The sequence below is a fragment of the Calidris pugnax genome, unplaced genomic scaffold (genome assembly GCF_001431845.1).
Source record: "Calidris pugnax isolate Ruff unplaced genomic scaffold, ASM143184v1 scaffold44, whole genome shotgun sequence".
Classification (NCBI taxonomy): Eukaryota; Metazoa; Chordata; class Aves; order Charadriiformes; family Scolopacidae; genus Calidris; species Calidris pugnax.
In genome coordinates, this window is record NW_015094506.1 from 46,851,704 (window position 1) to 46,864,905 (window position 13,202).

The following is a 13,202-nucleotide window of genomic DNA, read 5'->3' on the forward strand; positions in this document are numbered from 1 at the left end:
CTTAAGTACTTGTACTGATGAAAACTTAAGCAACTATTTTCTCTCTCTGTAAAGTTATATGGCAAAAGCATGGATTTTAATGACCACAGATCTAGACCAGAACCAAAAGCCTACCTAAACCTACCTATGTTCCTCTGTGGTTCTAACCCTGAGGTCCTTTGCAGTGCTATGGAAATATAAAGTAACTGGAGTATGAATAAGAATGATGGCTTTCGGCACCTATGGCAGTTTTTGACATCTAAGCAACTACCTCCTATTTCATTCTGTTCAGACAAATGAAAACTTGGCACTGTAAGCTGTGTATACTACCAAGATATTGTTTTAGCTGCAACTATACGAGCTTCTTCACAGCAGTGTTCGGGTAGTGTTGGCCCCTCAGTGAATTTGATGTGCCAACTCAGACACTAGTGAAGAATTTGAATGCTTTTAACCTATTTTTTAATTTACTATAGCACCTCCCAAATTTCAGTGGTAAATTACCAAAATCTCCTTTAATCAAAGATTGTCTTTTTTGCCTCTAGTTCAAAAATATTTTTTTTTATTTTTATCTGAAAAAATGTAATCGCAAGCCATATTATTTTTAAGTTATTTGATAGATAACACTATGAGGTGAAACGAATATACAAAAATATAACCTTCTGCTTTCCACTTCTTAAATCATACAAAGCCATTCATAACAAGAAAATCAGAGTGAGATTAGATATTGATGTATATAGGTACATGGGCTTAAAGAGGAATGATAAAATGTGCACTGCACTGACCTGGTATAACCAAGTTCATTCCAATTAGTGTAAGACTAACTCTTTGCCAAAAGCTGTAAAATAACTGGAAGAGGCTCAGTATGCCCATAAAGCTTTAGAGTACCTGCACTCATACACATGAAATGCTTTTGCCATCTTTTTCAAATAAATTGTATTCAGACATGAAAAACAGAGTTTTCAGCCAGCTGAGCCTCATCAGCTGCAATTGAGCAAAGCACAGGGCAAGCAGGAGACGCTGCACAACGATGACAGACTGAAGGGCTCTGCACCAAGTTGTGCCAACTTGTCTACACTGCAACTATTAACTGAGAATGTAAACAACTGTGTCATAGCACCGTATAGCTATGCCTTCCGTATATCCTCTTTTTCCCATTCACTCCCTTTGGCAGAGGAAAAGAGGAAACCCCTTTTTATTATACGACAGTGCACAGAACAGGTACACAGAGATTTACAGAGGATTTGCACGGATAGAATGAAAAGGGAGCAGCCCAGCTCTTCACTTCATGGAGTATCCAAAGTGGTGAAGGGAAGAAACCTGCTACACCAGGAACACAAGCCCAGTCAGGAAAGAGAGGTAGTGCTGATAACCTTTCACAAGCAAACAGAATTTGCAGAGGCTCAGAATCACTCAACATTTGATGCATTTTAGCAGAACACAATGCAGAATGGGCCATCTCTAAAGGAACAAGAGATTTTATTTTATTTTTTTTTTACAGATATTACTACTACTACCATGAAATCTTGTGTAAAAGCAGATTCTCAAAGGAAATCTTGCAAAATAAGTATTTTGAATGCCACCAAAGTTTATATTTTCCAATGAATTAAAGGTCATTAAATGACAGGCTGTTCTCAGTCTAAGAGCTCTTCAAGGAGTACAGTGCAATGTGTTTTTCCCAAATGAAGTCTCCTGTGAAACAAGTGAATCATAGCAAGACAGCTCTACTGCATGATTCCTGACACAACTGCCATCAAGCTTTCCAAGAAGTGTTCTACACCTTGTGCAAAGGGGAAAAAAAAAATATCTATTTTTGCAAAAAGGGGTACGGTATTTTCAATCTAAAGATTAAAAAAATGAAGTTTCTGTGTTTTGATAAGATTAAAAAACACCAAAAGACAGGTCAAGGATTGGTCAGTAGGAATATGAGTTGAAAAAGAAAGCTTATCAGTCAATCATTAAAAAAAAAAGGGGGGGAATAAGACAATAGAGATGACTTGAAATGAGTGGTGGTGTGCATCTTGTCATTAGCTAAAGGCCACTTGAATACAAGTAGATACTGCACTATCAGCAGTCTAGAGTGAATTTCATTCTTTACTACATATAAAGCGGTCCACTAATTTTGTGAACAATGTGAAGGTATCAATATATTTTCTTTGTTTTACTGATTATTTTCCATAGAAATACAAAGAAAATACATTGATAAACTAATGACACGTAATTTATTATTATACAATTTACTACTAAAAAAAAAAAAGTAATCTCTAGCTGGAAATAATATTGTTTTCTAGAGCCTTTTATATATGTTCATACCAGCCTCTTAAAATTTGAAGACAAGAATTTTAATGCTGAAATTCTAACACTGTTCTGTATTTAAATCCAGACTGCTGCTTTCATTCAAAACACACTCTGGAACCTCTGCATTATTATAATTTTTTTTAAACCAAAATATATTTCTGCCATCGCCACAGTAAGAACATTTCCATATTCAGAATCATTGAAATAAATTTGACAGAATGATTTGAATAATCCATATTAGATTGATAGCTACTCAAGAGGTTGATGTGTTAATAACAGTAATACATTGGAAAAAGAAAAGTGCTTGGGGGGAATCAAAACCTGGAGATACAGGAGAAATACAAAGTTGTGACAAACTGTCATGGGACAAAAACAGGACAGTGGTACCTTCAGGATAAAGGAAAATAAAAAGGAAAGAACTTGCAGGAATAAGTTTTCCTCCGAACAGTTTTCAACTAGTAAATTATAAATTAATCTTACTCCTACTGGTAAAACCAAAGCTTTATTCACTCTTCAGATGTTAAAAAGCAACTCTTTAATCTTCAGTGCCTAGTTTTTTCCTCAAAAGCATTTATTCTAGCCAGGCTACTTTTGAGTCTATAACATGGTGCCTCTAGAGTCACTTGTCCATTAACATTAGCTTACTGGACACAAAAGGTTTGAAATTCTTTCTTTTTTCATAAGACCTAAAAAATATGAGAGGTACCTTGTTCTCTAAAAATTGATAAAACTTGAACAAAGCTTTAAAGTAGACTTCGTTGTATAATCTCATTAATGCAATGTAGATATGATATTTTTAAAGGAAGGGAAAAGTGGCACAGAGTGAGGTGTCCAAACAAACCAGCAAGAATCTTGTCTCCAGCTGGTGTGAGGAAGCTACTGAACTGCAGGTGCACTTCAGAGAGAGAGACACAGATGTGAGTAAGCTGGTTATTTGGTGAACGCGAACTTGTTCAACGGCTTCACAATTCACATAAATTTCTCAATATGCACTAGAAGATCTATTCACGAGGAAGTCCATCCTCGCTACCATGGTTTCTCTTTTGTTGTAATTGTAGACAAAAGCCCAAGAAGAGAAAAACAGAAGCAGCGCAACCTGCCAAAATTTATATTGGGCTTTTTTATTGAATGCAAATAGGGACTTAGTCACTTAATTTGGGCATCCTGTTCTGACTCTCGAGTCTTTTACACAACTTTTATTCTTTTTCTTTTGTTGCTATTGTTCTAAATTTCTAAGAGCAGCTGCTGTGTTCCGTGTTCACTGCTCAGTTGTTCTTCAGATAAAAATCACCAAGTAAAGATTATCCACTTTCTCTGACAGTTTATCTTCTACAGACTGAGAGAAGACTTAAAAAAAAAGGCTTCAAATGATACTAAGAAAGATAACAAATCCAAAGGTCATCCAAAAATATGAAAAGTTGCAACATGAAGAAGCTTTTTGAAGCAACTTCAGTCTGTGCAGTTCTAATGTTCCCAGGTGAATAGCATTACCCATGCTTTATCACAAAACTTGCACAATCTGACACACATTGCTGCCTTTATGTAAAGTACCTCAGCTTCCCTTAAGAAAAAAAAAAAAATTAAAAAAATAATTCTTTGACCTATTTGACTGTAGAAGGCAGCTAAATTTATCTAGCAGTTCTATTTTAAAATATTTTAATATCAAGAAATCAATGCAAAAAGATCACAGAGTAAACAAGACATGGTTAAGAAATTATAGGAATGCTTATGTTCAATAATGGTGCAACTTTTGTTAATCATATTTCTAATTCTCATAATTTCAAGGACAGTTATTTCAGGAAAAAGGTCAACACTACATCTAAGACCTTCAGGCTGGAAAAGCCTACTGTCATAGGGAGATATAGTCTCTAACCAAGCTTTAAGCTGCTTTAGGCAAGTCAAGAGCTATGACTCGTACTTGTAAAATAAGTTAATTCTGGCTTCTTCTATTATTTGCTGTTCTTGTTCTGCAGAGACAAGGTACTTTATCAGATTTATGCTATTGCCCCTCTAGTTTCCTGATAGTTCTCAAGTAATCAATAAGATTAGTGCTATCGTCAAAATTAATTTAAAACTGTCACTATCCTTTATCCTTTCGGTATCATGTGAATTTGAGAACTCATTTTACAACAGTAGAAAACTTCCTCAAAGTTAAAAGAAAAATGGATCAATTCTTGGGGGCAATCAGCACAAATATTGTAACTAAACTTCTCATCTGGGCTTATGCAGGTACTATATCACATATAAATAATTACAGACAGATATGATGAGCAACCCAAGCTGCCTGCCAGAGATGTTAGTCTTTAAATCACACGCTGGTTAACATCACTTACAGAAGATATATGATATTCTTTTTAGGAAAATTGTTTTAAAAGGTCAGGTTTGCAATTTCAGAGCTTTCTCCTCTTTTTTCTCCCCTCAGAAAATACTTCTAATCACTTTAGTGGTATTATATCAGCTCTCCAGTTGGCAGCGCATCACATTACCTGTTGTACAAATAATTTATATTTGCACTGCAGTGTAAAAGAAATTCACTAATTTTGGAAGATTTGATTTTGAAAATGGGAGAGAAAAGCTTGGTGTTTAAAAGCGCAGAACGGAAGGAATGAAGGAGTGGAAAGAATGGGAGTGGGGGACAGAATTACGCAATCTCACTTTCTTACAGATATGATCTGGGTGCAAGGACCTCAGAGAAGCACAAACTGTTGTAACTCTACAGCCAATGAAATCATCCTATCGCCTTCAGGCAATCTTTTATGGGCCATTCAAGCTGTAATGTTGTAAGTTGTATGCAACTACAGCTCTTTATCTTGTTACATCTCTTCTCACTTCATGCTACAATTATATCACATCAGACACATTCCATCTCCCTCTGTTCTTGAGCAGTATTTATTTTCTTTGGATACCTGCTATTTTAAGGTATTTAAAACAGATGTATTAGTCACTGAATAGCTGAGCATTGACGTCCTCAATATGTAAAGTTGAGAAATTTCTGAGAAAAGGTGACAGAAATTATATGTGTTTTCACTCTCATAACTAACAGTCCAATATTTTCTATCATCATTCTTGCTATTTGTAGACAAAGTTTGGCCATCTGTTTATCCTAGATCTAAATTAAGACAAAGTCGTAATTTACGTCAGTAAATGAAAAAAAAAAAAAAAAAAAAAAAAAAAAAAATTTAAAAAAAAAAAAAAAAAGGGGGGGGGGCAGGGAGCAAATGTAGTCACAATGTGAAATAAAAAAAAAAAAAAAAAAAAAAAAAAAAAACAAAACCCAAAATCAACAAAGCAAATTTGTTTCTTGCTTGGTTGTGTTTTCATTTGCAGCTCCCCACTGATGGCAATGCAGTGCCTGCAGCCCGAACACACTCGGAGCCCGAGTAACGCTTCGTGCCCACTAACTGAGAGGCAGCGAAGTGCTGACTGTAGCCCTCACCCACCCTGCCCTAAAACAGACAAAAAAAACCCATATAAAAATCACACAGAAAAATTAATATAAAGATGCATAAGCCCATGTTTTTTATCCAGACATTCCCAGTGTCTTCAGAGAAATGTCCCGGTGTACCATGTGCATTTCCAGGAGGTAATTAGGAATACTACATGTAGCAGTGGAAAAGAAAGCGAGGTCCATGGTCATCAGTTGAACCACCACTCCACCTCAGTTGAGTCAACTCAGGCACTGTCCGTGCTGTGGGTTTATTTGCTAACTGTTCTTTGCCTCTGTTATTTAGGCTTTCAATTATTTGAAACAGTGACCTCATCATCATCTTCTGGTATACAAGCTGTGCTGCATAGAGCACAGTGGGGCCCTCATCTCAGGTAATTACCTGATTTGGTTTAATTTTGCTTGGGATACAAAAAAAAGCTGAATACGTTTTGCCAATGATTCTGCTTTAAGTATACCTCGGAGGTGTGCTCCATTAGATACATAACAAGAAGTTATCCTAGAGCTCTCCATTGCTCTATTCTGAGCAATCAAAGTCAAGGCTAAGCAATAACTAACACTTGTCTGAACGAATAAAGTAGTCATTAAAGTTAGGTACTGTTATTTCCAGTGATGGCAACATTTCCTGGCTGTACAGCGTGCTAAGCACAGGTTAATTTATCCTAAGAATAGTTCCATATGATGTCAAACTGGCAGATCTTTTAACTGACAATCTGGACTTCCTAATTTGTTTCTTTTAAGAACAAAGCTGTGCACTGAATTTCCACCCTTGAAAGACAATTTTGACACTGAACAAACTTATGAGAAAAATACATGAAACCACTGGCAAGTCTGTTTCACACATTCCCCTTTGAATGCTCTTGGCTATACAGTTTTTAGAAGGGGAACAAAGTATTTTACAAATGAAATCTGAAAGGCCTCATATTTATCCAAATATAGATTAGTCAGATGTTTCTCACATCCTTATTCAGAGCAGCAGAACCACACACACAGAGTTTCTGCATAGGAGATACCCTCATCAAGTATATATTTATTGCCCATTTGACTTATGCCACACTTTCTTCACCTTTAAATCCAGAAACTTCAGATGAAAACCTGGGTACGTAATTGGGATTTCCATCAGTAAATACTCTTCAGTATTTACTCAATATTATCACTCCCTTGCTATAGTGACTAATATTAAAGTTATTAGAATTTATACAAACTACTGTTCTATGCTAACGCCTATTAACTCCAACCCCAGTGAGGAGGGCAGGAGAGGAAAGACTCATCCTAACTCAGTACACACACACTCAGAGATGCCTTAGTTCTTCTGATTGGTGCCCATGAAGAAGAGTGTAAGTGACTATGGTCTCCTAACACAATACACTTCTCTGCCAGAGGGAAAGACCCTGATTGCTTTCAAGATGCCAGTTTCTCCAGGACTGAAGGCATGGAGGGAATTCCTCTGAAGCTGAGCATCCTTACCACCTTGCAATTTCTGTTTCAAGTAGAAACACATTATATTGACTTCAGTATGCAAAAAAAAAAAAAAAAAAGCTAATGGCACTACCTTTGCCATGACAAACAAAAGTAAGTCCAACAAAAAAAAAAATTTAAAAAATCACTGCATACACTTCTCTTCTGGGAAGAGGACTGGACAATAAACAGAAGCCTTTTGTAATATATAAGGCTTCAAAAGTACACAGACAATACTGCTGCATGTAGGTTAAATATATTTATGCATAGAACAGATTTTACTAGAACAAAATCATGTTTGAAAATGAGGCTCTTATTTAAAGTTACTCAAAGTGACCCAAGAATCTAATGATTCACAGAAAATAGATAAAAGAAAGAAATCACAGCAGAAAGGAGGGATATTAAGTGTTCATAGGTTTCGTATTTGCAGTTCCGTGTGTCACGTATGTTTACCTAATGCAGAGGGATCATAACACCAATAGGCAAACTAAGCAAAAGGCAAGAGAAGGAATTATTATCACTATTTCATACGTGGTGAACTATAGCACATAATAACTGCATTTCCTGCCTCTGGTCACTCACATACAGCATGTGGCTGAGTCACAAATAAAACCTTTTTTCCTATGTTGCTAACAAATGTCTTAAATAAACCACCCCTCCTCCAAGTCCTCTGCATTAATAGCAGTACTGCATTATCCGGTGCAATAAGCCTGAGCCACACACCCAGTCCTCTCCATTCTTTCATCGTTGCTTTTCTAAATTCAAACACTAGAAAGGAAACTTTCTCATCCTCATGACTTTTTTTTCAATTATTTCACATTATGCCTTCTGACATGTGCCCAGTGAAAGATGCCCTTCTGGGCTGCATCCTTCAGTGGTGTAAATCAGTGCAGTGGTATAGAGTAATTCACATGAGCCACTGTCAATCTGAAGTTATATCCCAGAGGATATCAATAGGAATCTCTTCAAATTAATAGATTTTTTTTTACTTCTATAAATCAGCTTGTTATTGTTTGACTTTTTCCAGTGCTGTTTAATCAGGATGCCTTCCACTACGATTTCATATTCCCCATCTGGGAAGAAAGCACACAGACTCTTATTTTCAAACACATCTCCCCTATTTTGCCAGCTCTTAAAGAAATGGAATTTGCAATTGCATGGAAGGACATATCAAAGGAGACAGGTCTGACCATGACTGTCGCTACCAAAACTGCTTTCCTGTCACATACTCTATCACAAAGTTAGAGCTATCTCTTCTTGTGTTATTGAAGACTGGAAAGATGCTTGCCCACGTGGCAACTGTAGTTTGCTGAGAGGAATACCAAGCAAGGTGACTAATTTATTGTCTGCCAGTAGCATTCATAGACCTAGATGTGCTTTGTGGTTTTTCCCCAGACCCCTGAACTTGGACAGAAAGGGAGAGTGTCAGATACTACTTGCCTGTGTTTAACAACTACCACTTCTTACCGGGGATATTTTTCTGTATTGTAGGACAACCTCAATGGCTAGTGCTCCTGAGTAACTTCAGGAGTAAGTTTATGGTGTGAAAACTATGCTATAAAGCCATGCAACAGAAAACGAGAAGAAAATTCCTGAGACAAACTTCAGCTAGGTCTTCTGAACTGAGACGTGTAAACCTTTCTTTTCCCCCAGAACAGTTTTTTTTTTAATTTTTTGTTTTCCTCTGAGATGTTCAGTATATTTCTCATCTCATTTGTTTCCCAGCACCTGAAGTTGTGTCCTCCTGCTTGCATTAAAACCAGAGCTGTCCCCTGGCAGAACACCACTGCCCAGTCTTCCTTCTCAAGGCTGCATATTTTCATTGATATTATTCGCAATACGGTATCTTTAAAAAATTCAGTTTGTGACCTTGTCTGTTGGAAGCTTTATTACTTTTCTAACTCAGCTCCAAATTAACAGAACTTTTTCTTCATTTTCTTGTTTATGTATCAGTTTCATTACTGCTGCCACACAGCTCTGGGGACAGAGCAAGTTAACGGCTGCATCTCAACTGCTGCAAATACAATCGCACGTTCTGCCCTGGGATATATGCGTGTAATTCCTGTTGACAATGCAGGGAAAATCAATTTTGTATGGCACTGAGAACTGCAACCACTTATGGAAGGCAGCATTTGACTCTTAGGGTTACTCGGTCATTTCTAATTTGGTAGAAAGTGGCACTGCATTATTAAAAATAGAGAAATGTATAGATCACAAACCCAACCAATTCACCCCATCCACAGAGGCCACAGTTTCCAAGGGCAGAATTGATCCATGGTCCTCATGTCACGCATTTCTGGCCCATCCATCCTTTGGTACACGCAGGGTGAAATATAATGTACAATTCAAATTCTTAATCAATAAATACTGGGTTACCTTTTCTAAGCACATTTGGCTTATCCTGACTTAAAACAGGTATGGAGTTAGTTCTCTGCTTCCTAATTTCACAGAGAATACCCACGGCATTCACATAAGTGAAAGATGTCTTAGTCTGACCTGGAAGGCTGAGAAGCCAGTGGTCGTGCCCACTGCACTGCTAGGGCCAGCACTGTCAGGCTGAACAAAAAGCAAAGAGCAGTAAAAAGTCAAGGTCAAGGACTCTCTTATAAAGGTTCTCCTGGTTTCACTGGCAATCATACCTCTATAACTGAGAAAGATTGAAGGGGCATTTTTAAAGGGAAAAGGTTGCCACCTATTTTTCAATTTTATTTTTTTTTCTCTTTATGTTATAACCTCACCATTGGAAATAAAGGCTATGTTGCCTCCAATTGGCTTTCTCTCTGTTTTGTTCCAGACAAGAATTTGACCAAACTGAGTGCTTTTGCTGTGTTGGCATCCATTGGAATATTTGCAATAACTACATGATTAGCCTTTTCTCATTAAGTGAGGTTGTGGGCAATGGTATAATCAGTTAAATATTACTGCTGCATACTAAGAAAATCTCCCTAGCAGTTTTAAAGTATACTGTTTGGATGACTAACCATTACTCTTAGCCCATATACAGAGCTTAAAAAATCCCCATGAGCACCCAAAGCCCAAAATTTTGAATACCAGTACCCTTGAGAAGTAAGTTCATGATTCAAAATTTTTTTAAGTTATATGGAAAAAAAAAAAGAAAAAGAGTTGAGAACAGTTGAGAATGTTTTCCCTCCTTAACATGAATGCTGGAGATAAAATAAAATTGCATTAAAAAAAATTCACTTCAATTATCACTGAGGGGAAAACTGGGTTTCAATCTATGTGATGGTATCCTTTTCATTTACCTCATTATGGAAACTTCTTTAGCTAACCATACATCACCCTGTCTGCATTTGTTAATTTCTTTATTTTTAAACATCCACCTTTCAGGAGGGCTACTTTCACAGGATTTTCAAGAAAATTTCAAAGAAAATATGCCACCCAGCAGTACTTTGTTTCTATTTTTTTCTACCACCACTACTGAAGGGAGTCTTCCACTCTATCCTAGAACATGACTGCCTACCTAGAAATTCAGCAGCTGTCACCTGCACCACTATAATATTTTTGAAAATCTGGTTCTTAGTTAAAGCTTCTCAATGTGTAATGGAATAATGACTTAAGAATCTAACCAAGTAAAATGACACAGAAGTTGGATAAGTCATAGTATAAAGAAAAGGTAATAAAGTGTTTATAGGTTCCAAATCGCAGTCTTTGTAGTTGTAGTGCTACTTTTTGAATGACAGGTTTCCTTCTGTGAGTACTGTATTTCATTTGATAAATGAGAGTACCTTATTATTGCCTTGATTAAAAACCAAACCAAACCAAAAACTACTCATCATACTGCTGACAGACAGTATCCATTACACTGCAGTAGTTGCAATATTGTTGGACTTACTTTCTTTTTAATTTGGATCTCCATCATTAACAAGCATGTGCTGGGGCTATAATAAGTGTAGTCCTATGATAACAACCCCCCAGACATCCTTAGAAGTGGGATTTAATCTCACAGCATCTTTGTACTTTTGTTTATACTTCATCTGGGATGTTTCTCAACACCTTCAGACAAACCTATTTTATCATAAATCTCACATTAATGTAATGTTTTTCATTTTCTGCATATAGGTAATAATTTTTTAATGTTTTTCTCCATCTTCCTTTCTAATCAGGGATGAATGGAACTCCTGAAATTAAGACTTTATATTTATTTAGCTTCAGCTTCCAAAAGAAAAAGAAAATGCTTGAGTGTCTTTTTGGATGGAGCTTTTCAAAGAGCCATTCTTTAATGTAATGAAAGAAAAAATGTACAGTAGCATTCACAACAGCACAGCTTTCAAAGGGCATCCTCTCATTACCATATAAATAGCATCACTTAGTATACCTTCCTCTGCCTATCATTCCAGTGTCAAGCCTGCAGGTTCAAAGGTGCACCTTTTTTTCACCCAAACCAGAAGCTCCATTTTTTGTCTACCAAGCAGTTATTTTTATGCAGGAAGAATAATGGCACTTCAGTCCATTTTTAATGATATATTGTCTGTCAGTCAAGTAGATCTGCTCTGAAAGACATGGCCCTCACAGTTGGACAAGGCTTATGTTACTCTGCCTAATTTCACATCTACTGCAGAAATAGGTGAATAATGTCAATAGCTACAAAAATATTTTAGAGGTTTCAGAATATTTTAGATACAGGTATCATTGACTTATGCAACAATAAAAGACCACATATGCAATACAATATGAACTTTCAATGCCATGCCTGCTGCACCTGAACAACAAAATTTCCTAGTTTATTTGTTCCTTCTGTTGCCCTATTGCATTCTAAACTCCATGTATTATGTAAAGTATAATACTGTGAAATATGAGGCAGATCAAACTCTCTCTGTTGGACATCAATTTAACCAGCCCAGAAAACAGCTTTTTTTCTTTAAATTTGTGCTTTTTAAAACTGCAGAAGAAAAACATTATTATTCTAGAGCCACAGTTTACGAGAACTACAACTTTGAAAACACCATGCAGCTTCAGAAATTAATTCAGCATTAGACAGTTCAGTTTCTCAGCAACAACGTGGAAGACACAAACCAAGCCTCAAATCTATTTACAGGAAGACTGTTTCATCTGCAGTCCACCTCTTCACACCTTGCAAATGGCCTCAGCAGCATTAATTCAGACATTCTACTGCCACTAAGAAAACAGATTTGTTCATCTCCAACCTACTCACATGGCACTGTGCGGAGGTAGAGATTGTCTCTTATGATCTGCTGGAGCTCATGGTCTACCGAACCTTTCTGGAACCGTAAATTGAGGTAGTGACGAAGGTCCTTATCAACAATGCCTCCTGTCAAGGAAAAGACAAATGAAAGAATGATTTAAAAATATATTGCTTTGACGGAAGCAATGAATCACTTGTAAAGTCTCAGTGGCTCATTTTCCTTCATGTTTCTGTCACGATGGATGACAGAAGCACAAAGAGCTTTCTGGTTAATGCATGCAGTTGGTATAATATCACTTGCTATCAATAACTGCAAAGGTTAAAACAGTTAATGACAACTAACTGGCTAAATCTGTACAGTTCAGAAAATACATATAAGATTATAGACAAAGCTGTCTTTTTTCTTTTCTGCACAAATTGGAACATACTACAAATATATATATATATATATATCTCTAAATAATACATTTTAAGATATTGTGTTCCCCAAGACCTTGTATCAATTTTCCACCAACTTTTCCCAAATATCTTGTTTTAAAATGTCTCTGTAATGTTCAGTGGTTTTAGTCCAAGTGTAACCAGAATAAAACATAGATGTACTTAATGATCATATAAATATGATATAATCTTTTATGGTATTTTTTTCTAATTTATTCATATCTGAAAAAAATACTATAGCAAACAAAGGTAGGTATTTTATTTCCACCACTGAGAAGAGTCATTAGTAGCACAGCATCTCAGCATAACACTGCAAACATGGAAAAAAAAAAAAAAAAAAAGAGTTAAAAAGCCTTCTTAGCATCCTTTAAAAAGGGGGATATTTTTTTTCTGTGTTTACAGCTTTTTCATTTTACATTCGCT

At 36.3% G+C, this 13,202-nt stretch overlaps 1 protein-coding gene across 10 annotated transcripts in view; it reads right to left on the reverse strand.

Moving 5' to 3' along the window:
* The window catches only part of MAGI2 (membrane associated guanylate kinase, WW and PDZ domain containing 2), a 756,695-nt gene that overhangs the window by 516,564 nt on the left and 226,929 nt on the right, over window positions 1–13,202 (reverse strand). For all 10 annotated transcript variants that reach the window (XM_014963762.1, XM_014963758.1, XM_014963760.1 and 7 more), the window contains exon 2: window positions 12,351–12,467. In XM_014963762.1, coding sequence (XP_014819248.1) covers window positions 12,351–12,467 — 117 coding nt within the window. The remainder of the gene's footprint in view (window positions 1–12,350; window positions 12,468–13,202) is intronic.